The sequence below is a fragment of the Haliaeetus leucocephalus genome, unplaced genomic scaffold (assembly GCF_000737465.1).
Source record: "Haliaeetus leucocephalus isolate CR32 unplaced genomic scaffold, Haliaeetus_leucocephalus-4.0 Scaffold13, whole genome shotgun sequence".
Lineage (NCBI taxonomy): Eukaryota > Metazoa > Chordata > Aves > Accipitriformes > Accipitridae > Haliaeetus > Haliaeetus leucocephalus.
Window position 1 is genome coordinate 1,810,301 of NW_010972449.1, and position 25,701 is coordinate 1,836,001.

Below are 25,701 nucleotides of genomic sequence, written 5' to 3' on the forward strand. Positions count from 1 at the left end.
GAAGTGATAAAGTTCTGTTTATCTAAAGGCAAAACATGTTATTTATGGCCCTGTCCTCCCTCCAACACAAGCTCTGGTGTCCCAACCTCAGGGGGGAGGGAGGACGACACCTTAGCTTGCCCCTCAGCTGAAAGAAAGATGAAAAAATCCAGCTCCACAGGCAACCTCACGCTTGGAGAAACCCTAACCTCGTTACTACCTCCTGGTGACCCCCAGCGTGGGTTTTCCAAGAGGAATTCCCCCCCCAACACACCCCACGCCGGCCTCTGGGGGCTGAAGCCAACGCTCAGCGTGGCACAGCCACACGGCGCAGCCTCATCCCTAAGGCTAAGCGAGCAGCTACGTGGGCCACGGCCCCCCCCCGGCGCAAATCTCGCTCCTCAGACACCCACGGGCCCCACAGCCCGTCCCCCACTTCCACAGCCCGCCGCCAGGCCCGCTGCTTCGCCTCACGCCACGCCGCGCCACACACACACACACACACACACACACACACACACACACACCCCCGGGGCACGCGCACGCGCGCGGCGTTTCCCGGGCAACCGAGGGACGCGGGACCGTTTGGCCGTTAAGCGTCGCGCGGGGGCGGCGGCGTCCTCTGAGGCGGCTGAGGAGAAGGGGGTCGGTCCTTCGTTCCCGTTCTCTCCCCACCACCACCGCCTCCGCGGCGCCTTGAGGAGGAAGGTGGGGGCAATTTAGGCAGGTCCCTAGGGTTTGGGAGGTGGGAGGCCCCTTGGCGTGAGGGGTGCGGCCAGGGGAGGTCGTGCCGTTGCTAAAAATAAAGGTATAAAGGAAGTTTTTATTTGTAACGCAAGCCCTTCAGAGGGAGGTGCTCTGGCTCTGGGTGTTCCCCAGGAGACTGGTTAGATTTTAGGTGTTCCGGCCTCTCGGGATTTCTTTCTGTTGTTTGAGGGGCTGCTGAGGAGAATGAGACCTCATGTAGTTGTTAGCCAGCAGCAGGTTCTTCTGCTGGGCTGTCCTTTAGAAAACTGAAAAGACTTGATTCAGAGTTTGGGCAGCAGCTGTGTGTTTTCATGACTGAGAAACTAGAGTTTTTAATAACTTTGGGACTAAAACCACCAAGGTTCCCATTCTGGAACAATGCCAGTACCAGATGCATCTAAAAAACACAGAGTTGAGGCACCTGTGGTAGCAAATGTAGGTGGGAGCAGACACAAGGCACCTGTGGTAGCAAACGCACCTAAGAGCAGCAGACTCAAGGCACCTGTGATACCAGATCCACCCAAGAACAGCAGAATCAAGGCGCTAGCAGCCACTAAAATGTTGAATCCTCGAGATTTTGTGTGCATTCAGGCTTTGCCTGGCTTTGCTCAGAAGGAGGGAAAGGTCTTGGCCAGAAGCAGAACAATTTACAGAAGCAGTGAACCTCCAAGAGAACACGTGTTCTGGGAAAACTACCATAGGAGGCAAAAGCAGTTCACTCAGGGACACTTCACTCCCACTGGGAAGCCTTATCGGGAGCTTGGAGAGATTCTCTACACAGACCCGAAGAAACTCACCCTCTATTCTTTGGGGCAGCTTGCACAGGTAGGCCTGACTTTCCTGGTTCTGCTTTAAATAGAAAAGTAGGGACGCTTTCTGTCTTAAGTAAATTGCAAGCCCTGTTTCCAGGGCAAGGAATAATTATTTCTGTTTCAAGAAATGTTTGAAACAATATTCCATGCCTTCCTGTGAATAATCACAATCTGATATAATATTTGATGATGGTACGGAGTATTTGTAAAGAAAGCAAACTGATGTATGTATTGTGATTTGGGAACTGGCTTTTGAAACTGGTCTTTAAAGCTCTTAATGAGAGCACTTAAAATGGAGCAGAGACAATAGCAGGCTAATGAATGAAAGGGAAAACATGAGATAATGAGAATGTACTTAAGGAAAAATGCTCAGGGAAAGGTAACAAGTCTTGAAAATGGAAGGAGAGAAATCTTACTTGAGAGCATAAGGGTAAAGGATGGGTTAAAAAGCAGGGATGATAACTGGCAGTTGAGGGGTGGGTAAAAAGCTCAAAAGTTGAGCATAAGAATGATAGAAAGAGTAGTGTTTGTATTACGTAAATAGGGGTGGCTTCAGAGGTAGTGGATTAATTACTTTGCATTTTACTTTGCATTTGTATTTGTGTTTCAGGAAGGTGTAAGGGAATTACCCAGGAGCGTCCCTGTAATAGTTTGATTGTTTGTGTGGTTATTATCTCCTGGTCTCCTGGTGCTGCATACCCACTGACTTTGTGGGTCTTGAACTGTCTGAAGTTGCTTCTAAGTTAAGCTTGAATCATTAAACCACAGGAACAAGAACTCTGGTACTGATGCTTGAGATGAGCTTGCAGTGTTCTGCCATTTGTTTTCCTCAATGCTGTTGGCTCGCGCAAGGAGATCTGAAGCTCTCTTGAGTTTTCTGTCCTGTGCAGAGAGCAGTTTTCTTTGTGGAAACAGAGTGAAGCGTCTCCAGCCTATCTGTAACATCAGTCTCTGTGACTTTGAGGCCTACGCTCTGCTATGTGCCTTCTAATGGGGTGCCCAAAGGGATAGTCTGAGAGCTGCAGCAGAAGCAGTGTGGTTATTATTCAGGGTAGATGGAAAAGATTCTGTCCACCCACTACTTAATTTTCTGCTCTGATTGTGTATGTTGCATTCAGAGCTTAAAGTTTTAGATCAAGTGTTTAAGTTCTGAATAGACAATGGTTGGCATTTGCTTTATTTTTACGTACTATCTAAAGCAGCATCTTGCTGCCGGTCTTCATTCAGAGGCTTGTTTCTGTAAATTAGTCAACATCCAGCAAGTGTTGCCAGTATTCTTGTTTTAATCCTTAACTTCTAAAACATCTTTCCTTCTGAATGTTAGAAGTTGTTCTAAAGATTTTTCAACTGTAGATATGCTCTTTAAAAACCTGATAATCCTGAAAATGTTGGTTGATTTGTGGTGGTGGTTGTTTTGGCATTGAAAAATGATGTCAGGATTTGATCCTTAAGGGTGCTCTGAAACCCAGTTGGAACTCAGCTACTTGACCAAATTAAAAGTATGCAATTTATACAGAAAATAAACTATATGTAGGCCACGAAATGCATGGTTGTGGCTTATGCTTTAGATTCATGAAGCTATCAGAGGGGATGTAGTCACACCTGCTGCTTCTTTTTGTGGAGAGTGTGGCTAAAAGCACTACATAGTCTTGAAAATCTCAGAGTAACCACTTTTTTTACCTTTTCCTAAAAGGTAATGGTTACTAAGTTGAAAAACTAAAATAAATAAAAATTTCCTGGCAATGAATCTGACCTGTCCTCTGCTTCCCTCTATTCCCACAAAGTAGGGAAGGCCCAGGGTTTTCGTGCTGTGCATGCACCAACACTCACTGTTTAAGCTGCCAGTGTGCTCTGCAGAAATCTGTTTATGTGTTTTTTCAGAGATACCAGAATAGAAATGTATTTCTATAGCCTAATTCTAAAAATACTTTGTATTACTTGTATTTTTGCTTCAAATGGGTTATTTACCTCATTCCCACCCACACCTAGCAGTCCCCATCATATTGTGCATAACTGAAAAGATTGTAGATACTGGATATGCCTAATTATAGGTGTCTGAGAGCATAATGTTCCTGGTAGTAAAACTTATGGTCTCCAATTAATGCATTTGCACTCATGTCTGCCTTCTGAGTTTGCATTTTCTTCACCCACAAGTATAGATGATGATTTGCAATGGTGAATGACAGTAAAATTTGTAAAAAGCAAGATGATGATAAAAGCCCTGTGAATTCAACAGGGCTTGAGTATGCTAGTATCTGCTGGCAAATGCTACTTTCTAAACTGATATTATTTAAAAAAAAAGATTTTTAAGAGCTAAAAACCTTTGAGTAAGTATGCTGGGATGGTCAAACAAAATGATACTGGCATAGGATGTTATATGTAATAATTGCACATTTAAGATGCTTTTTTATGTACTTGATGGCAACAAATGTGTTCAGAAAAGCTGTGCATTCATGGATGCTTTTTGTATCTTTATTCAGTAAATTTGGTATCTGAAAATATAGAGCTGATATTTGAATGTTCTCACTGTTGCATTGGAAACTCTGCTGTTCTGTAGCCACACATAGAATGTGGTATCTGTCTTGCAGCGAAAACACTAGGTAAAGCTGGGCCAACGCAGTGGAAGAATTGCATTCCACTGCAACCTACTGGAACAAAATAAACCCCTTCCAAACTACTAGCAATACCAGCAAGGGATGGGAGAAGCTCAGGAAGTGTAGCATTTGTGTTTAAAAAACAACCAAGCAACAAACCCCCCAAACCCCAGGAAAAATACCCACAACAAGGAGGCTTCTTTTACCCATCCTGTACAGTATTATCCAAGCGTAATTGAGTGGCCAGCTTTCACAATGATGCGGATTTTGTGACCTTTATGGCTTTAGATTGCCAGTTATCCCAACTTTTATCTCCAGTTGTGTCTCAGTGTTTTCAGATGTGCTTTTTATGTGGTGGCTTTCTACATGTGCTGTCTGCTCCCTGCCACTATCTTTACTAGAAGAATCCTGATACGTTGAACGGGCCGTGTATTTTAACCGGAGCAGCTACACCAAGTGTGTTCCCAATGGATTTCAAGTTCTTGCCTTTTCAAAACTTGTTGGGGGGTGGGGAGGAGATTCCCTGTGGGGCTGCCTGGTTCTGCATTGTGTTAATATCAGTCCATACCCATACCGTGAGACAGAGCCCTCCAAGCTTCTGTTACAGATAATTGGAAGTTACTTCGTTCGGTTTGAGGTTTTTCCCCTCTCTCTCTCAAAGGTCAGGTGCGCATTGCAGACAGCACTGATTCATTGAAAGTCAAAGAATGTAGCTATCCAGACAGTATTTTGATTTCCTAAGTGTTCAGAGCAACGTGTTAAAGGTCTCTTTCTTATTTCTTAATGTAACGGTGCACGGTGATGTTAGTCACCTTTTATCATGTTTATATAGCTTCTTTCCCTTAATTGCTATGACAAATTCATTTGCAAAACCTCTGAGGTGGCTTGTTGACTTTTTACATGAAAGAAAGGTGGCCTTTCTGACCAAGCCCTGAAAACAAGCCAAGTCCACAAAATCTTGAGTATTATTAGTGTCAAAGCTTGCTCTGTACTTGTCATAAAATTCTGTTCTGTAATTCTGTGCTTTGGGTAAATAGGTCACTAGGTAAGATTGACAACAGCATCAGCAATGAAAGGTTTTAAGCTGGAAACTGGAGAAGAAAACAGAGCAATTTCTTTCAAGAGAAATTACACTGATGTTATTTGCTATTGCTGCAGTTAAAGATCTGTCAGGGTTTCCAGTTTAAAAATCTTGCTTTCCAGAAGACTAAAACCACGTTTTTCAAGGCAGAACTTCTAATGCAAAGAACCTTTTTCCTGCCAGCTCTCTGATGTGAAGGTCAATCATAATTCCTTATCACTCTGGGAACAGCAGGAAAACATTAGTGGTGGGTAGTCTTCCTAGTATCTCCAAAACCGGTAAACTGGTCAGGCCAGACTACACTGGTGTGGTGACATCTGTAATGCTTTCTGAATTGAGTAACCAATATATGGTCATTGATCAACTCTGGTCTCATGCCTGCATCTAAGAAGTGCTATGCCTGAGTCATTTAAAAAACCAAACCAAAACAAAGACCCTTATTATACATTTAGAGGAAGCTTCAGAAATACCTTGAAACTTCCTATGTGAAGAATGTGAAATTTCAACAAAATGCTAGTGAGAAAGAGGACAGCACAATATTTCTTTCCATTAACTACTCAACTGGCTTTGAAAGTGAAAAGCTATAAAATACTTCCTAGAGTATTTTTTTCCGTATTAACTATGTGAAGTAGAATATAAGGGTGAGTTATCGCTGGGATGGTTGTTATTCAGAAGTGCCAAAGCATTGACAGAGATGTCCAGGTTCAAGTATATCTTGGGTTATTTTGTTAGGTTGTTGGCTGGTGAAAATGAACTCTTCCACATCATTCCACTGCTTGCTAGAGGTAAACACTTGAGTATCTCTTTAACAATTACAAAACACATATTGGCAGTATGAAAGTGAGAATTTTGAGATGTACTTTGTTTGGAAGGGTTAATTCATATTTGATTTAAGGTTATTTGGGTGTTTTCTGCTTGTACTATTTTGCCAGGCTCATCATGTCATGACAATGTGTCAGCTCACAAATTACAATGTTTGTATGGGCTGGTGTTCTGAAAATAATGAAGGGAACAAGGAAGAAACAGGGAGGGTATAGAAGTGATTGTAGCAGTGAGAGTCATACTTTCAGTTTCCTCTGTGATCCAAATTTATCTTGTTTGTCCTTGTGCATTTCTGATGAAGAACTGGGAATGAAGATGAGAAACACAAAATTATACCCAAGTTCTTTTTTTCTTTTTGAAGCTATGACCACGGTGCATGCCCCCCATATGGAAATCAGTGTGAAAACTAAAAGCACCTGGCCATAAGCCTATGTGCTAGAAATGCTCCAGGACAGGAGAGAAAGAAATAGGTTGTGCAAGAAAAGTCAGTAATTGGAAAACTGCCCTTTATCACTTGACTACAGTTTATGACCTTGCTGTCGCCAAAACATATTAGCAATGTTAAGTACAGAGCATGTAAAACAAAACAAGCAGGTGCAAGCACAGTGACACTGTGATTACAACTTCTGAGTTGATAGTGTCACATTGTAAGAAATGTTCTACTACTTGTTACAGAAATGAAAGGGTGCGTCGTTTTATGCCTCTGAGAGACCTGGCTGAATGTACTTTAATGTCTTAAAGACTTTGTCACCAGTGTGTGATGCTTCCATTTGAAAGCTTACCATACAGTGGGTATATAGGTATGCCTGACTTAGGTTTCCATGGAGATTTCTTGTACCTAATTAACACAGGTGGATTTAACAGGTAGTTTTTCTTTTGCTAACCTTGTCTAGTTTCCTTTTCTTGGTTTTAACAGGTAAAAGGGTGTTATGGGTTTTTTTGTGGTTTGGCTTTTTTTTTTCTTTGGTGTTAACCAGATATGAGTTGTGAGGTGTTTAGTTTTTTCTTCTTTCTGGAGTAAACATACAGGGAAGTAGCTGTTCTGCTCTGGGGGTGTGTGTGGGGGGGAACTAACTGTGGGTGTTATACCAACGAATTTTCCTACAAGCTTCATAACCTTTATTGATAACATATGTGTGCAAGCTCTCAGCATGGTAATCATCAGGCAGAACAGAATTCATGCATGTTATCCATCCGAGGGGACATCTTTGCTTCACTTGCCATGATGAAAGCTGATGTACACTTCCAGCTTTCACCAGGGTCGCTGCTAGCAAAAAACAAGTGAAACTCTGGTTGTATGCTTCTTATGGATAATATTGATTTCCAGTAAATAGAATGAGTTGCTCAAGTACTTTTTTAACTGTCTTGTCTTCTATAGCCTTCTACTATGTTAGCAAGCATAACACTACACTACTTTTCCTTTTTAAAAATAGTAACAGATGCATTTCTTGTTGCAAAAGACAAACTTGGAGAATGTTTGGAAATGAACAGCCTAATGGCCCCCCTCTCTCTCTCATATAGGTGACTTTCTTCTCGCCCATCCAAGGAGGCATTGACCCACCAGACATTTGCAATGTAATGATAATGTACCATTATATTGCTGCTTTTATGTACATGTTATTAAATGTTAGTGAGCCTGAATGCATAAGGTTTGAGGGCATATTAGAAAGTGGTGAATAAGCAGACTGTGGATAATTTGGCTATGGAATAACAGAAAAGGGTATAGCTTTAGGTGACTGAACTAGCGGTCTGGAGCAGTTTGATTGTGTGAGGGTGGTACTAAAAGGAGGAATGGAATGAAAGATAAACAGAAGCTGTGAAGTGAGATGATAGATAATGGTGTTGTCATAAACAGAACTGGAACAGAGAGAATGATATAAGAAGGAAAGTTTGATTTTAGACATTTTATCAAATTTGGGTATATGCCTAAATTGCAATTGCAGATAGTTTTCTGCCTTCTTCAACAAATGTTACATTAGAGTAGGCTGTTAGTCTGTACAGTGGCTACTGTTGGTTTTATTAATTAAGCTCATTCCCCTTTGTTAGCCTGAACCAGAAACCTATTTCTTTTAACTTGGGTTTGATTTTTAAAAGCCCTTACTAAAAAGTTGAAAAAGTCAGTCACACCATTTTTGAGGAACTAAAATTCTTATTTGACATGTTCATGGACAAAACGGGGAAATATTACATCGTATTGCAGCAGTTCTAACAAGAGGATAACAACATTGCCGATCAAGCATTTGAGATTATTTAGCAGGCATGGTGAAGCTGTTGTTGATGCAGAATTTCTGGATTTCATTTTTTTTATTGTCATCTGTGATCTACTCTGCCACTGTGGTCATGTGTCTGTTAGAAAATCTTGGCTATTTTAGAGGAGCAGCAGTCCTTCAATGCTGAAGTACTTGGTTTTATTACTGTTAACCATAACGTTTAAGCACCCATGTACTGAGAGTTTTGTTGAAATGTTTTTCTTCATGGCATTGTGAGACTGACAATCATTACCTTTCCTGTACCTTTGGAGAAAGTGACTTAGAAAAGTGGATTATCTTAGCTAATTGCATATGGAAAGTATAAACATGGTATTATAGTGAAGAACTTTCTGATCCTGAGCTCTTGTTTTTTCCTGCAGGTGTTCTTGTTTTGTCTTTTAGAGTGTGGAACAAAAATGGTGATATAAATGAGACTGAAGATAGGGCATATGCTTATGGAACTACGTTTTTAAGATTGGGCTTTTTTATTTTGTTAAGAGTTGTAGTATTACTTTCTAACATGAATATTAAATGCTAGGTGGTACTCCTGACCTGAGCCTAACTATGCAAAAATGTTATGTTCTATAAAAATAAAGGGTTTATGATTGCTAAATTAGTTTGACATATCTCTGGAACAGCAGCTAGCCGGTGAGGTCTGCACAATCTCCATGCTATTAAGTTCAAAACAGTCTAATCAATTTCAAAAGTTCAATTTCTGTTCCTAAAGGCTGCTTCCATAATGAATTAAGGGAAGCATATCAAATGTAATAATGCATTGTTATTAAGGTTTTAGTAAACTTGCCAAATGTCAGGCTGCTGGTACAGTCATGGTGCATTACACTTCTGTGATTACAGCTTGAGTTGTCATTATAGCGAATTGCATTGCTCACCTAGGCTTGGGAATTGATCTGCAATATCATGCCTGGGGCAGGAGAGAAGTACATTACAAAGGTTACACTTCGGAGTATTCAAAGTGTTAGATTTTTAACAGGTTTAATGTCTGCTTCTCTTAAATAGTGCATACAAATAATCTGTAGGTTATATAATGAAGAAATAAGACTATTCCTTGTATTTGAAGAACATGGTGCTCCTCTGGCTGCAGTGTGGCAGTTAAAATTGACTCTTGCTAACTGAAAACATTTCACCGAATGGCTACTGTTGGGAGAGAATGGAGAAAAAACATTTTGATATTTGACTAAAAGTTCTATGTAAGAAAGAAATGGTTGTTACTGTTTGTGGGTATAATCGGTTTAGAACTTGCACTGGACAGTAATGTTAACACTCTTTGTAATTCGTGTGCGAGTTTCTGGTTCCTATTCCTTTGTGTCACTGATAGCACAAAGGAATGTTAATGCTGACCTTACCAGACACTGGTGGATTTCTCTAATGTCATGTTCAGTGGAGTTAAGTCAGGAATGAATGTATGTGTACCAGTAAAATATAAGAAAATGTTTCAGGTGGGAAAGCAGAGCTCTTTTGTGTACGTCGAACTTAGGAACCTCTCTGTGAATGTGATCACTAGTAGGAAGTGGTAGGTATTTAATTAGGGGCAGGGGAACATGAACAATGTGGAGATTTTTATATTCACATGAGGGGTGAAAAAAATCAGAACTGATGTAGACATGCTGGACTGGATTTGTAGATAGGTTGGGTTATGCTCGTTTCTAGGAAGGTTAATATATTTATAGATCAGTTTTACCCAAAATGATGCCAAAAGCACTTTGCAGACTGAACGTAGAGGTCATATCAATCCCATCCCTGGTTTACTGTGGTTAACAGAGCAGAGCAATACTACCTGAGAGTTCAGGATAGAAAGTGATGAAGAATAATGTATCCAGTTGAAAAAGGAGAGGTGAACTTAAGTGAGCAGACAGCAGTTTAAGCAAGTTGAAGTTTAGCCAAGGAGACCTTGCTAATTTCCCCCAAACTTTGCATGGCAGAGGAGGAATCATCCTTCTCATACAGAAAGTAACAGTCTTGGGGTAAGTTGATCTGAATGCAAGAACTATGAAACCTGTTCTTAAATTGGAATGGCTTGCAGAGGAAAAACCATTTGTGTAAAATCAGATGTGGTGGTGTTTCGCTTTCCTTGAGATTGTAGAATGATGTGTCTTAAATTGCAAGCAGTGGAAGGCAGTGCTTTCCATGGCTAGAGTAGCTTCTCCTTATTCATGAAATGCCTATAGAAAAAGTGTTGAATGCACAACAGCGATGGCGGGGAGGACTGTAAGCAGGGAGAGAAAGACATAACGGAATGTCACTATGTTCCTTGTAGTATAATGTGACCTTTCCATTAAATTAATGTTATGCTATTTGCACAGAAGGAGAGCTAAGAGAGAGCGTATTTTTAGGGGACAATAGTCAATTTAATTAGGCAGCTATATAACTGTCAGTCTTAACATTGAGAGCTCAAAAGCGAGGTATGGGGAACAGAGGCAGTAGCTATAATTTTCCTTTGGCTTCTGTTCATTTGGAAAAAGCAGTTACTTTGTGTTATTTGTAAAAACTAGGCTGTGATATTGTTTGGGGTATTTTAGCCTGGAACCTTTTTTCTGGTGTATTAAGAGGGAGGTTTTAACCTAATTCCTCAATGACTTACTGCTAAAAGGTTTGTGTCCCCTCTGCTGACCTAAGCAGGTACAAAAGACAGATTCCACAGTCCTTACTGGTGTGGATGGAATACTCGGATATTTCATATGCCTGTCTATCAACCTCAGTGGAGTAATCATGGAGTAAGGCCCAGTTCTTCAAGTGAAACACTGCTAGATTTTTGGTCTGCAAGCATTTTGGTTCATACACACCTACACAATTTCATTTAAGGTTCAAAAGACGCTTCATAAAGCGGTTGTGATATATTAAAATTTGTAATCACTCATTCATACACTGCATCCGCTAAAAATCTTACCTTTTTTAAGAATTATTTTGACTTTTCAGTAACTTTTCTTACTCATAAAAGGCAAATTCTAGCTGTATTACATTGGCCTCCAGATAATAATCCATATGTTTGAAATAAACAGACTGCAAAGCTGTTAGGGTTATTTCTGTTTTCTCGGCTGCAATTAAAGTTAGGTTGCAGTAAATTACAGAACCCACTGAAGCCTCTGGCCAATCCTAGTCTCTGTGAGTGCACTCTACTGTGTCTTTGGCCTTGAGCTTATGCCTGTGGCACTTCTGGGAGGGTGAAATCATGTCATTCCTCATCTGTTAGAGCAGTCCTTGGGCTGTGGTACTTCAGTCCAAAACGTATTTACTTCAACAGTTTTGACCTCTGTGCTTCACTTCTCTCCTGCAGGTACAACCAATGGTTCCCAGTTTCCTCATTTCCATACTGAGCCTTCCATACTGAGCACGCTGATCTGTCCAGGATTCCTAGGTGGCATCATTTGGTCCCACTATGTGTCAACATTTCCCCCTCGGTGCCTCAGGAACCCTGTGTTTCTGAACTCTGCTCTCAGTTGATTCCTCCCTCTCTCCGCAAAGTCATTCTTTAACTGCTTGTACCCCTTGAACCTGTTATCTCCCAGTTCAGATAGAGGAAGACTTAGAGCTTTATTAGATAACAAATGATCCTCATAGCTAATTGTTTGCCCTGTTGTCTGGGGAGCTATTTATTTTAAGAATAAATGAAGTTATCTCATAACTATGACCTAAAAATAAAGGACATTCTTTTTCACTGGCAAGTTAATGGCAGAACGTCAAATCTGTCATGTCTCACAGTTTTAGAATAAGACTTATTCATGTGGTTGAATTCCCCTATGACTAGACTGATACCTTGTGTATTTCTGGTGCTGTCTGAGCCTAGCTGCCAGGTGCTACTGGTCATCTTGATCTCTGGTCTGCCAACTGGCTGAGTTGGATACGTCAGAGAGGCTGTGACGCAATACTGCAGGTAGTGAACGTTATCTTATGGAGCCTACGTGCACAACATTTCCCACTAAAAATCACACGTGAGAGCCCAGCAGCAATGTTCCCCTCCTGTCACATAACCTACTGCCAGACACATGCCTGAATACAGGGGAATAGGAAATAGTAAAGGTCTGGAAGTCTGGTCTTTGGTAACTCTTAGGACTAGTACTTTCTTGCTGGTGTAATGCTTTGGAATTTGGTGTAATGGTTTGTTGGCTGGCTGGTGAAGAATGGTGTGACTGCCATCATTTCACAATGGTCAAGTGTGACAACCTTAAGCCACAACATAGTGGCAGTTTGTTACTGACAAAGATTTTTGCCCAGAACAGACTGAAATAGGTGGATTGTGATCCATCTGCAGCATAATGACAGCATAACGGTAGGACTGAATTTAAAGAGAGTTTATATTCCCTTCCTAAATATTTTCTAAAGCCAGTATTTACTGGTCTTTACTGGTCTACTTAGTGTTGATCAGTTATGCCAGAGCTAGAAGTGTTTATGACTTTCATACAGCGTATTGATTACATTGACAAAATAATTGAAAATCTGTAACAATTGTCTTGTAATTAAAACCCAAACATATTCTAGTCCAATTCCATTGTGATGGTTTTAAAAATTTGGAAACTGATCTCTCTGTAGTTCTTAACCTGTTTTCCAAAGTGAGCAGACTGATCAAATAAAGGATCTGTTCAGTTGTACAACTGAAGCCTTTTCTCTAAGGAAGCTTCTCAAATACATGGGACCAAGACAGTATTAGCTTAGAGCATATAGTTAAAACATTCTGTCCTTTATGCTGCTTTACCTTGTTGATACTTTGTCTTAGGGTTATGTATTTATGCATTCAAGAAACTGAGAGTCTTTGTACTATAACAGAAACACATTTAACTTCTCTGTTAACACCTGCAGCAGGTGATAGGTTATCTACAGCTATGTACCACACACTGGTTCCGTTTCTTTTTTTTTTTTATTAGGTTACCCTGAAATGTTAGAAATTAATTCCTGGAGTCAGTGTCAGCTAAACTGACAGTGGATCAAAGCTGTGAGACAAATTGCTCATTACAGTTCAGGGAGCTGAATCCTCTGTGCAGACAGCTGTACCATCGCTGGAGGGTTCTCGGGCACTTCACCCGCAAACTCAGCCTTGACAAATGCTGCCATTGTTGGTGAAGCTCGTAGGTGGATTTCTGTAAAATAAGCTCATTTTGAACTGTCAGAGGCACTGCTATGTCTTGGAATTGTTATTTGGTTGGTTGGGTTTGTTTCTTGTCACCCTGTTTAGAGCTTGTGTCACTATGCAACAGCCTGAACTATAAACAATGATGTTAATCCATGAAAAATGAGAAATTAAACCTTGGCAGGAACGTAGTGATCCCTATCCAGGTTCATCAGATGAAAGCTTTGTTTTTATTTTTTTCTGGCTTTTCCTAAAAGCTCAGCAGCATGGAATCCATTCAACTTTGGTGTCTGACAGTCAGAAATCACTCTTGCTGACAGTGAGCTCACTTCATCTTTTAGTGAAAGCAGATAAAAACAGATGTAAAACAAAAAAACCCACAAACCTTTTCCAAAATGTCGCTTTGCCATTTCTATTAGCTCATCAGAAATGTTTGAATCCTTCCCTTTTAAGAAAGCTGCTTTGGGTAAAATGTTGTGTATGTATTTTTTTTATTCCCTTCAGGTATTTAACTTTCAGCTGTTTTCCTAAATTAATGATAGTGTATATTATCTATATGAGATCTGAATTTGTGCGTGGCAATAAGTGGTAAGTCAGAGCGAGTTAGCCATGTAAGATGGAGGCTCTGGAGTAAGGCTTTCCAGCACCTATTGGTTGTAACACCAAACTGTATGAATGTAAGTCTTTGTGCTGTTTTGCTCTGAGGTCAGCTGGAAGACACTATTGCTTGAAAACAGCGATTTAATGGCAGTATGACATACAGCCTTAAAACTAATGGAATACAAAATAGGAAATCAAAACAAAGACAATGCTTAAGGAGAATGGGCCACAGATGTAATGCAGTCTGTGTGTGCAGCTGGCATGGCTACCACAAAATGCTTCTGAAAATAGCTGTCCTTTGGAAAGTCAAGTTTGATGGTTTAGCTGTGGGTTATTCCCTTATTTATGTGTCGGATATTAGGAGTTTGGACTGAACTTCTTTTACAAGAAGTGTAGAGTCATTCCTAAATATTAATACTTTCTTTTTTTTTAAGTCACAGATAAAACGGTTTACAGCTTTATTTTCAGATAACCAAAGTCAAATCTATGCCAGAATGCTAGCTAACTTAATCTGATGATCCAGCCTATACTAGGTACAAATGAGGGGGATGGGTGTGTGCATGCTTAAGTTTTAGCATGAATTACAAATAGATAATAAAGGGCATTTTTAGTTCAGTATGTTATATCTAAAACCCATGGAGAGCTTTTTGCTAGGACCTTGGTATAGACATAAAGGGTGTTTTGGGCTTTGTATTGGGATTAAAGGATACTCTGTAATCTTGCATAAAACATAGCTGCTAAGATCCTTTTCTTGACGTGTTCATCTGTCTCATGTTTATCATGGGTGAAGTTGGTGCCAGCCAGTCTGTAGATGCACATCCATTCTGCTGTTGCAGTATGGACCGTATTCATCTCTGTCAAAATATGGATTCAGTCAGGACCTTTATTCCAGAAGAGAATTTGACCCTTTAACAAAAATGTGCTTGAGTGAAATTAAATAGTGGTTCAGAATTTGGTTATTTTTTGTTTGTAAACTTTGTATTTTCAGTTTACCTGGGGAGAATGTGCATTTATATAGCAACCATTGTATACTTTTTGTTTATTCTATTTAAAGTGTTACTGGCAAAAAATAGTCTTCAACTTGCATGCCAAAATGCATGTATGTTTTAGGGAAGCAACAGGAGTGGCTGCCTGGAAAAATAACAATGGAACTGTCAGTCCCATATTGTGACGTGCATGTGGTAAAAAGATGACTTTTTTTAGGGCTGGCAGATGCACTCTGTTCATTTTACAGGTCATTAAATTTCTCATTATACAAACTCAATCGTGTGAGTTTTTAAAATATGATTTAGAATATCCAAAAGATTAGACAGTGTGCAAGATAAATGTAGAAGTTTAAATTTTGAAAGACAAAACATTATTTGAAAAAATGATAGATAAATTCCATAATGAGCCTACTATATTATTCTCATTGTCTAGCTACTCCATATGGAAGGTTACATTCTGACCTTAGGTATGTCACTGCATGCAGAGTAACAAAAAATTTGTATTTGCTAATCTGCTTAGAGATTTTGATTAATCTGTCTGCATTCTTAGAGGAGAGAATCTGTAGCAGAAATTTGTGCATTACGATATTATCTATCTTGACATGGCTAGAAAACTGCATCTTTTTAAAAATGCTTTAAAGTGCTGTGAAAATGGAAGAGAATTACTGTTACTAAACTTCTCTAACATTTCTTTGCAGAAACTTGTTTTTCCTAATCACTGAGCCTTAGCTGTCTTTGGAGAAAAAAATCCCCCCCCCTCCCCCCCGAACTGGATGTAATGTTTGTTTGCCAAAAGCTTGAGATCTACAGATAACAGCTACCACTTTGGAAAAAAGTAGTTAGTTTTGATAACTATTTGGCCTGAGTAATAGTTCACGTGGATTTCTTACTTGGAAAGCAATCTGTTAGCACAGCTCTCCTCCACACAAGTTTTCTTAGGAAAGCCATAGATGGGAGGAAGTGATGTTTAATCAGCTGAGCTTTCTGTTAATGTTGGCTTTCCATTGTTTTCTTCCACAGAAACATGAGTCATTGTGATTTCAGAATAACAACATTTAGAGTGCCACTGGTGAGCTGGGAAGATACAAGTGAAACAGTTGCTCTAACAAGCACAGGCTTACTCTTTCCCTATACATTTGACATTTTCTTCTCCAATCACAATATTGCTGTCTAGGCTTTCCAACACCTTCAGGCTCCTGTTACATGAGGTTTAGATATTACTCAGCAAAAAAACAGAGCTATGAAACAAAACACATTAGCTTAAGCATTTGTCCTAAGCCTAAGACACTGCTATTTCTCTAGAATGTGTCATAGTCCCACAGCTAATTCTAGACTATCAATATGGATTGTCCAGAAATTAGATTCTTGACCTATCCTGAAGACTCCTCAGACCTTTAACCTTCACACTGATTAAGACTATGCTAGACTTTATAGCTTCTTACCAAACTAGGTATATGGACCAAATAAATTGTCTGCTGCAACAGGGCTTTGGTTAAGTATGTGTGTTGATGTGACTGAATGCTGCTCAGCTTAGTTCTGAGTAAATCAAATGATCTATGATTGGAGAAGTCAAAGATAGATCTCTTCTGCACAAACCTGAATAGGAAACCCTCAGTCTTTAGCATAGGAAGAAAGTTCATTACTAAGTTCATTTTAAAGTTCTACTGTGAAAGTGGTTCAGTAATGTCCATTCTTTTTACTATGCCAAGGACAAAGTACAGCCTAGGATAGAGATTAAGATTATTGGCTTATTTTTGCGTCCTGCAAGTATAAAAATACAAGCAAAAATCACCATGGCTATTCCAGTTATTTGCAGCTTTTCTCTAGAGAAGAATCATGTAAAACACATTTTAGCATATTCCTTGCAAACAAATAGGGTCATGCAATCTGAAATGACAGTCAATTATAGTGTTTTAGACCTCTGGTTATTGCAGTTCTAGCTCTTCAGTTGCTCACACACAAGCACCTAAACTTGTTCTACTGTTATCTGAGAGTAACCAATTTTAATCATGGAAATGATGAATACATTTTGTACCACTTTTACTTTAGTACCTTGTATCAAAATAAATGTTTGTTTGACTGTAAAGTGTGAAGTTTTGCAGATGTCTGAGCAACCAGGGTCATAGAGCTCTGGAAGCTAAGATGTTTAATCAAATAAAGGTGTGTTTTTCCATGATATTGCTGTTCCCAGCCTTCATTGGTCCTGCCCATCCTCCTTAAGAACTATTTCCAAAAATCACTTTGTCCTTATATACAGGGCATGAACCACTTCTGGGTCTGGCTGCCCAGAGATCAGAGCTTAGTCTACTGTAAGGCTTCTAACAAATCATTGTTCATGTCAGATGGCTTCCAGACTTTGGCTGGCTTTGTCTATGTGGAAAAAAATAAGCATACCTCATCAGGTTGAGACATTCTAGAAATAAGTGCTGGGTAGACACAAAGCTAGCTCCTGTAATTAGGAACTTAACATCTAATAATTTGACTCTATGAGGAAAATTCTCTAAGCCCTTTCTCTCCCCCCCTCCTTTCTTTAAAAACCTCGAATACAGGTGGATGCAATGAATTCTAATAAACCAACCTTACTAACATAAGCTATCAGGTGTTCTGAGACATCAGTAAAGCAAAATTGCCCGCATAAAGCTGATAATTTTGAACTCTACTTTCTGTCATGAAAGAGGTTTTCTAAAAATGTATGGAAGTAAGGGTCTTGGAGCTTGAGATAGAAGTTCTTGGGACTGATCCACTGTGTGTTCTGTTTACAAGGCAAAGCTGGGCTTGCTTATGCATCCCCAATTCCTTCCAGAGGTGAATTTAACCATAATTAGTTGTTCATTCTACCAATAGTTTTGCTGTCCCTATGCCAACTAAAAAGATTTTTCTGCTTTCTTAAGATCAAGGGAGTTCTGAGATCTAGTTTGTTTGAAATAATGTCCTTTAGAAAGCACAGCCAGCTCTTTCTTTCCTGTGAGTCTGGCATACTTGGCCAGCTGTTGTTTGAGAAACTTGTGCCAGGAAGCCTGTTATATTGTATTTTTTAATGTGGATTTTTTTTGTTGTTGGGGTTTCAAATTATTTTAGATCTTATGAAAAATGCTTGCTTAACAGTCCTTGCAGAATGATATTTTCTGTTTATCGACAAAACCAGTAGGAGTGGTTCATGTTTGCTCCCAGGACCTCAGGACCTCTCTCTCTCAGAGAATGCATTTCTGTGGGAAATAGATGCAGTGATGATAATGGTTTTGGCCCCAAATCCATTTATTTGCTAAGTGGGCTACAGCAACTGACAAGAAAAAAGACTCCAAAGCCAGTTTCGTTTACCTCGGGCTATATAGCATATCTCACTGCATTGTCTGCATTATATTGTCACTTGAAATTTTTTTCCATTGTAGGTCTGACAATGAAATAGGAAGTAGCTCATCTTTCTGGGATTTTTTTTTTTTTTTCCTGGGCCAATGATCATACTTTTAGTAGAAGTCACCTCTGTTCCACTGAAAAAGTAAATAACTTTTTAGGCATGTGTGCACTTTAATAAGACCTATTCAAAACCTATAAGGCATATATTGCTGGGGGGAAAAATTGTGTTGTAATATTGAATTTTCAATAATTTTGAAATTCTAGCTAACGTGGCTGTGGTTTTAGAGAGCAAAGGCACTGCATTTGCTGGATTGATCCTTCATCGCCATCCTGTCTTTTTTGTCTGTTGTGTAGAGGTTACACATAACCGGTGTTGGTGGGACTGGGATGATACACTACCCCTGTGTGAAGGACTTAGTCAGTACTTGAGTTTAAGGTATAAACTGGGCAGGAGAGGAAGAAGGAATTAGCTACTGCTAGGGAAAGAGTGTATCTCAAAAAGACAGTTTACCGCTTAAAAATCAATGAGATATTGGCATCTTCCTAAACCGCCTAATTTCTTTACCTTTTTTTGTAAGGTAAAGAACTATTTGGTTTTAAGGCCTCTATTTTTGCTAATTCTAATTTTACTTCTGTGAAACGTTTAAGCTATTCAGACAGCACAGGTTGGTGTGAAGATTATTACACAGTAGTGTACTTTGTCTCAGGCTCCTGATCCAGTTTAGTATTTTGCAGTCTTTTGCCATTGCCAGCTGAAGTAACTCCTAACTATAAGATCCTGCAAGAAAGCAGCAGAGGAATGTCCTAGAAAAATTAGTGCTTAGCTACAGGCTACCTTGATGCTACTTCCTTGGTGCTGTGAAACTTGGTTTCTACTAGAAAATAGAATTTCATCTCGAGCTAAACTGGCTCTACTGGGAAGCAGGATAAAGCAGATAATCACTGTCAGACACTTTGTGAAGGGTTCGCTAATGGGTTGGTTGAGCCAGTCATCCCAGCATATTTGCTATGAATCTAGATGCAGAATTCTGGAGATTGAAAATAGCCACTCTGCTTCCCTCCAAGAAAAAAATGCAAGCAAAGGTCACTTTAGAGTGAAATTTCTTTTACCCAGCCCATAAAATAAACAGATTGTCCTGCTTACATATAAATGCCAAGACTTTTAAAGGAACCATTTGAAACTCTGAAGATCTTAAGGACCATGAGGAGTTGCGATAAGACAGAAAAAGGCAGAGGGCAAGGTGTCAACAGCACATCTGAAATCCACTTAAACTTCAGTGCTCAGCATCCACGTGAAGAACAGCTGTGGAATGTTAAACTAAAACATGGTTGAGGAGAAAGGAGGAGGTTCAGAAATTTGCCTCCTTCAGTGTTCTTCAGTGACACTGACAAATGCTGTAGGATTCAGACTGTGGAAGGGGATCTGGGACTTCCGGACTAAGATGCAAGCTTTTGGCTTCACAGACCTGCTTTCAATACCCTGCTCTTGTTCTATACATTTTATGTGACCAGAACAAGTCACTTATCTCGTCCTACCTTCATTCTTCATATATACAAAGAGGATAATACCACACTCCTACTTGACAAGAATGTTGTGAGGATTGATGGCTTAAAGGTGGTAAACTGCTAAACTACTACAGTAATGGGGACCATGTAAGTATTATAGATAGATAGGCTTTGGAGTCTTCACTGCTGCTGGATGCTGTTGTAGCCCCTGTAATCCCTCCATCTCTGCCTAACCAGAAGACTGTCCCATCCATCACACTCAGAGCTTAGCTACACATTTGTCACCTCCAGATGTGAGTATTACTATTCATATCTGGGAATGAAGCCAAAGGAGAGGTAAGATCTTGCTCTGTTTTATTAACACACTGACAAGAATAAGTGCTGTGCCTTAAATAATAAATAATTCCTACACTGGTGTTTAGTAAATAAAAGTCAGCATGGGAGAAATTATGGAAGTTCAGAAGGAAACAGGATGTCTTGGCATTTGGGGTATTTTTTTTCTGATCCCTGAGTAATGATGGGACAACTTGAAATTCAAACAACATAGTAAAGAGTTAACAATCTTTACAGCTGAGAACAGTGAGCAGTGGCCAAAACCAGCCATTAACTTCTGCATGCACTGCTTGTTTATTGAACTAATATCCTTCACCCTCTCTTTTTTTTTTTCTTCTGTAAGAGAAGTGCTTTTATTGTTCTTAACGTGGCTGTGTTCTGGTTTTGTGGTAATTTTCAACTTTGGTGTCCTTTGTCCTCTACCAGGTGGCAGTCATCATGCTTTTTATTCCATGGTTTTTATTGATTTGGTCAAAAGTAATTAAAGAGATAATTTGTTCTCAATTACATTTCCTTGAATTTCCTGAGGCTGGTAACTCTGCTCTCCAGCTGTGTCTTCCCCCAACTCCTTCTCAAATTAACTTTGTTCTCACTATGAAATAAAACAGAATAGCATGTTCTTTTTTTGCTTGTTACTTTTGGATTGAATAGAGAGTCTGTGCTGTAGCAGATATTGATCTGATAATTTTATTAGGTACTCCTGCCTTGGTTCATGAACTTTCATGTTTTTAGCATAGCATTCCAATAAGAAATCCTGTGTTAGACTAGCAGAAGTAAGAAACTAATTTTTTAGAGGTGTTTATAGATGTTTCTGCTTTCTGAGTGTCCTTTGTGCCTAAAGGGTTCTTTTCAGTACTCTTGTAATCTATTTTAAACTCTGCTAAATGCAAGAAGGAAGTGAGCACTACTGTGGTGCAAAAGGATTTTCTTTTTTTCAGTTTAGCACAGATTACATCAATTTGTAGTAGAATGGATTTTTGGCAATCCAAAATGCCTTTGGGACACTTGGTCTTCTGGAAGAAGATTTAACAAGGACATTTGTAATTCTCACTTCAGTAGGGGGAAATATCTAGAAAACGTTAGCTAAAGCTGAGTAATATTAATCATTGCCAGTATGCAACCAAAAATGTGAATAAAAGGCTTTGGGAGTGTTGCATGTACCTAAATTACTGGCACGTTGCCCAGAGACCATGTAAATGAGAGAAACAGAAGACAGAAATACAAGCAGTATAGAGAAATGTCATACAGAAGTGATAAATTTTTTTTGCTTGCTTATTTACATTGACTTCCAATGGCACATTTCAAAATTTTCAAATCATCTTAATGAAAAGAGTTCATGGAGACGATAAAGATGGCAGCTCAAATAATGTAGTTGCTTAAGGGGTTAAAAGTAACGGTGGGGTAAATGCACTGATAACAATGGTAGTACAACTGAGATAAATTTGATCTAATTATTTTACAAAACTTACCAAAGTTATCAGAATTAGGTAAGTGTTCTTTGGAGACAAGAAAATAAAAAGGGGATTTCCCCAAGGAATACAAGAAAAGAAGTGAAATTGATGAAATAAACAATACCAAACTATTTGAGCTGGGTTTGTTGTGAAAATAACAGTTTTTTCTGCACATAGGCGTTCCATCACTATAATATCTGAATACTTCACAGATGTTAGTGAAAAAGAAGTGTTATTTTTTCCCATTTCAGACATGGGGAGTAGAGGCACAATGAGCTGTGGAGTTTGTACTAAAATTCGTTGTAGTGTTTAAAAAAAAAAAAAAGGTTCTGCTAGCTGGGATGAGGTGTTAAATGTTTTATTTAGCATGTCAGAGGAAATTTCTGACAGAGGTGAAATTAAATCTACTTATTCCGAATTTCATTCTCATGCCTTCACTAGCAGACAACCTCTCTCTCACTTTTCAGCTGTCTCCTTCCATTTTCCTGATATGTCTATATTGACAGTAATGTGTTCATTGGAGTGTAGAAGACCTAACAGGACTGGAACTCCCTCGCTCATTAAAACTACCCATGGTAAAACAGTGGAATGAATGCCACTTTCCGTTGATATTGGGACCATTTCTGACCAGAGACCAAGGAATGGAAGCTGCTGCAGTAGCTCCTATCAAGTGCTCTCCTTGGCAACAGAGATTCTCAACTGCAAAGTGCTTTGCATTATTGATATGGTACAGCACAACCTTAACAAATCAGGTATCTTGTCTTTGATGCTGATATATATTTATATCTGCAGATTTAGTTGTGGCTTTTTTTTTTTTCAGGCTGAAGCACTAAAATAGCATTACTCTTAAAGAAATCTTAATTTTCTGCAATATATTCTTAGTGAAGTCCTTTGCCTTGGAGCTTCTTGTGTTTAATTGAAAATCCTCTTTTGGTCCTGATGTGTGTTCCATGTTCCCACATTCTAGTGAAAGGGCAGAAAGGGTCAGTATTGAGCAGCAGCACTAAAAGAAGAAATGGGGGGAAAAAAAAATCCTGAGTACTTGGCTAGAATACTACCTTTAAAATTCAACATTTAGAATCCCACTTGCAGAACAGAAGTAGTCATCTCTATATGTAGTGCTTCCCAAAAGCTTTCTAAACATTTTTGTAAAATTAAAAAATGTATTTCACCAGGTCAATCTTGCATTTGGATGACTAAATGTTGGCTTGTGATGAGGCTGTGCTGATTTATTTTCATCAAAACACATTCACAGTTTGCAAATGTAATCATAATGCTCCTATTCAAGTGATATATTAGAAGAAAGAAGAGTACAATAGGTGTGTCAATCTCCTATTTTTGACAACAACATATAAACTTAATGAGCTACCCAGAATGAAAAACTTCAGGAATTGCAAAGGAAACAAGGTTCTTCCACCAGCTTAAACAAACAACAACAAAAAAAATATTTGAAAATGTACAACCTGAAAGCATGCTTATTGTTCCTCAATTCTCCATCTATAGCTGGCAGATATACCATCAACTCAGGCTATTTCCACAAAAAGATTTGGATAAGAAAGCTGGAAATTCTCAAGACTTACAGAATGACATCTGCAAAGATGACAGGTGTGTGAAATGGAGGGAATGTTTAATAAAAGGAAGGATTTGTGAGAGTTGAACAGTTTTTAATCTCCAGAATTATTTAGAAGAGTAAGTGGAAGTATTTGGGAGTTGTTAGGTTAAAATCTAGAGTCTGCAGGAGGTGGTTTTCTACTGAAACAAGCTATTCAGAAGAATTTGTTAATCCAAAAATACTTTAAGAGCCTTCCATTTTCCTTCTAAAGATGAAGAGGACACACAAAGAGGAGCTGTCTAAGGCAGTAAGCAGGAATGCCAGGGCTTCCTGTGTGCCATTAACCACCTGTGGTAGTAGCACTGAAAGGGATTGCCTCCAGGTCCACTATAGACAATCAGGTGGCATCGAGCTCCACCTACCGCAGTATGGCTGTAGTTCATTTTACCTAGAGCTGCTGGATGTGGTCTCAAGAAAAATGACCGTAGTAATTTTCATGGAAAACTTTTGGGTCATTTCCTCATGTAATCTCACTTTAAGATGATGTTTCATAAATTACTTCATAATTTTTGTTGGTTTTTTTTAATTATTGTTTCTTACATATGGAGTTGTATGAGATTTTGTTACTTCACTATAATGAAAGCAGGAAATGATCACTGAAGCAGGCCTTTTGATGGCTTAAAAGCAAATTAGATGAACTATGATGAAAATCTTCATAAGTTGGAAACATTAAAAAAAAAAAAACACAACACCCAAACTCAGATTGTCATGATGATATATTGTTGAGTTTAACAAATTAGACACACCAGTATTGTCTTCTTTCATTTTTTTATATCTGCACTGCAAATTGAGTTCTACTTTTCTATAATTATGTATTGTTACTGTTTTAAGCGCAGATTGCACCTTTTCAATACTTGACATTGTAATGAAAGATAATGTTGTAGAAAAGGAAGCTATTCCCTTCTGTTTCTATGATAAGGCTGATTGAATCACATTATCAGTGCCTGAGTGGAGGGGGTGGTGTTTGTGATACCTCCCTCCCTGAGCAACTGTGCAAAGGTTAGATAGGTTCACAGCTCTTTTTCCTTTCCTCATGAACTGGCAGAGCTGGCTGGCCAGAGGTAGGATGCAGGGAAATGTTGCACCTGAGAACTTTTCTTCAGTGCTCTGTGGCATTAGACACTTGAATATAGCTAAATGGCTCCAGACCCTATACTGGTGGTCAGTGTACTGATGCTTTCAAGCCATTGAAACCTTAGGGCTACATTCCACCACTCTTTCTTCCCTTGAATAGTAAGTTATACTGAGAGACTCTAATTGGTTTTAATCATGTCACTCAAGGTATTGCCAGCTGTAAAAGCAGTGGCACTTGGCTGTTGTCAACATTTTGCTGCTTCTGGAAAAAAAAAAAGTGTCAGGAGCAAAGCAGACTGGAAATTCTGCAGTTCCTGGAGTGTAAAATGCTTCTGCTCCAAGTCCAAATCAAATTTCTTCTAGCTTTCTCTTTAAATAAAGATTATGTGTGCAATTAAAAAAAAGTTCCACCAGCATCAGTCTGCTGCATGCTATTCCCAGAGCAGAGATGATGAGAAAACTGACACAAGTTTACAGTTTGGGGTTTTGTTGCTTCTTGTGTTATGGGTTGATGGTGTGGTAGTTAGCATTACAGATTACAAATAGACATGCAGTGCAGAGAAAATAGCCATATGGAAATAGTAACAGAAAAGGAGAAAGAGGATTCAAGAATGTCCAAATACTTAGAATTTCTTGGATTTTTCATTGTACTCTCAAAAAAAAATGTGCCCTGATACAAGTTAAATATTGCCCCAAATAGGAAAACTTTTCCAAATTTAAAACCAAACTGCTTCTGAGCTAGCTTCTCTGAAGGTGTTTCACCTACAAAGTCTTCTGTTCTGTCCATCTGGCACCTTTCTACCTTTAAGAGTACCCTGAAATTTAGAAGGGTAAATCAGATGAAATAATTATTTGTCTTTTAGCTTTATGTTCTGGATAGATCATTTGTGTTCATGAATATATAGGAATGAAGTTACAAATATTTCAGACTTCTTATGCTGGAAATGATTTTTTTTTTTTTTTAAAGGGTTTTGTTTGGCAACTCATTTCTAAAATCCAGTCTACTTCTGAAAGCCTGTTTTCACAGACAAAGATATTTAGTATTCAGAATCTGCTTCTTACTACAAATAGTTAAAATAAATACACTTTGATCTCTGGAAAAAAATAAACCAAATATTGATGATTAGATTTATGTAATGACAAATACTTAATTTTTATTTTCCCTAAAGTTCAGTGTAACAGATTTTCCATACTGAATGCGTACTCATCCCCAGTAATCTCTGATTAGCATTTCCTACAGGTGAAGTATGGGTGCTGACTCAGGCTATAAAATGATTCCTCTCTTGTTCAGCGCATGAATGAGTTTTTCACAATCACTGAGGCGGACTCTGAGGTTCGTTGGTAGCCCTCTATAAGACTTGTGCTCCTGAGCAGTGTCAGTTTGCCATCTGTCTCTGCTGCTGACCAATCTTGGTCAAATG

At 39.0% G+C, this 25,701-nt stretch overlaps 1 protein-coding gene across 1 annotated transcript in view; it reads left to right on the forward strand.

The window, feature by feature from the left end:
• The first annotated feature begins 1,104 nt into the window (after positions 1-1,104).
• The window catches only part of CCDC60 (coiled-coil domain containing 60), a 63,992-nt gene continuing 39,395 nt past the window's right edge, over positions 1,105-25,701 (forward strand). The window contains exon 1 of the mRNA XM_010575641.1: positions 1,105-1,551. Coding sequence (XP_010573943.1) covers positions 1,105-1,551 — 447 coding nt within the window. The remainder of the gene's footprint in view (positions 1,552-25,701) is intronic.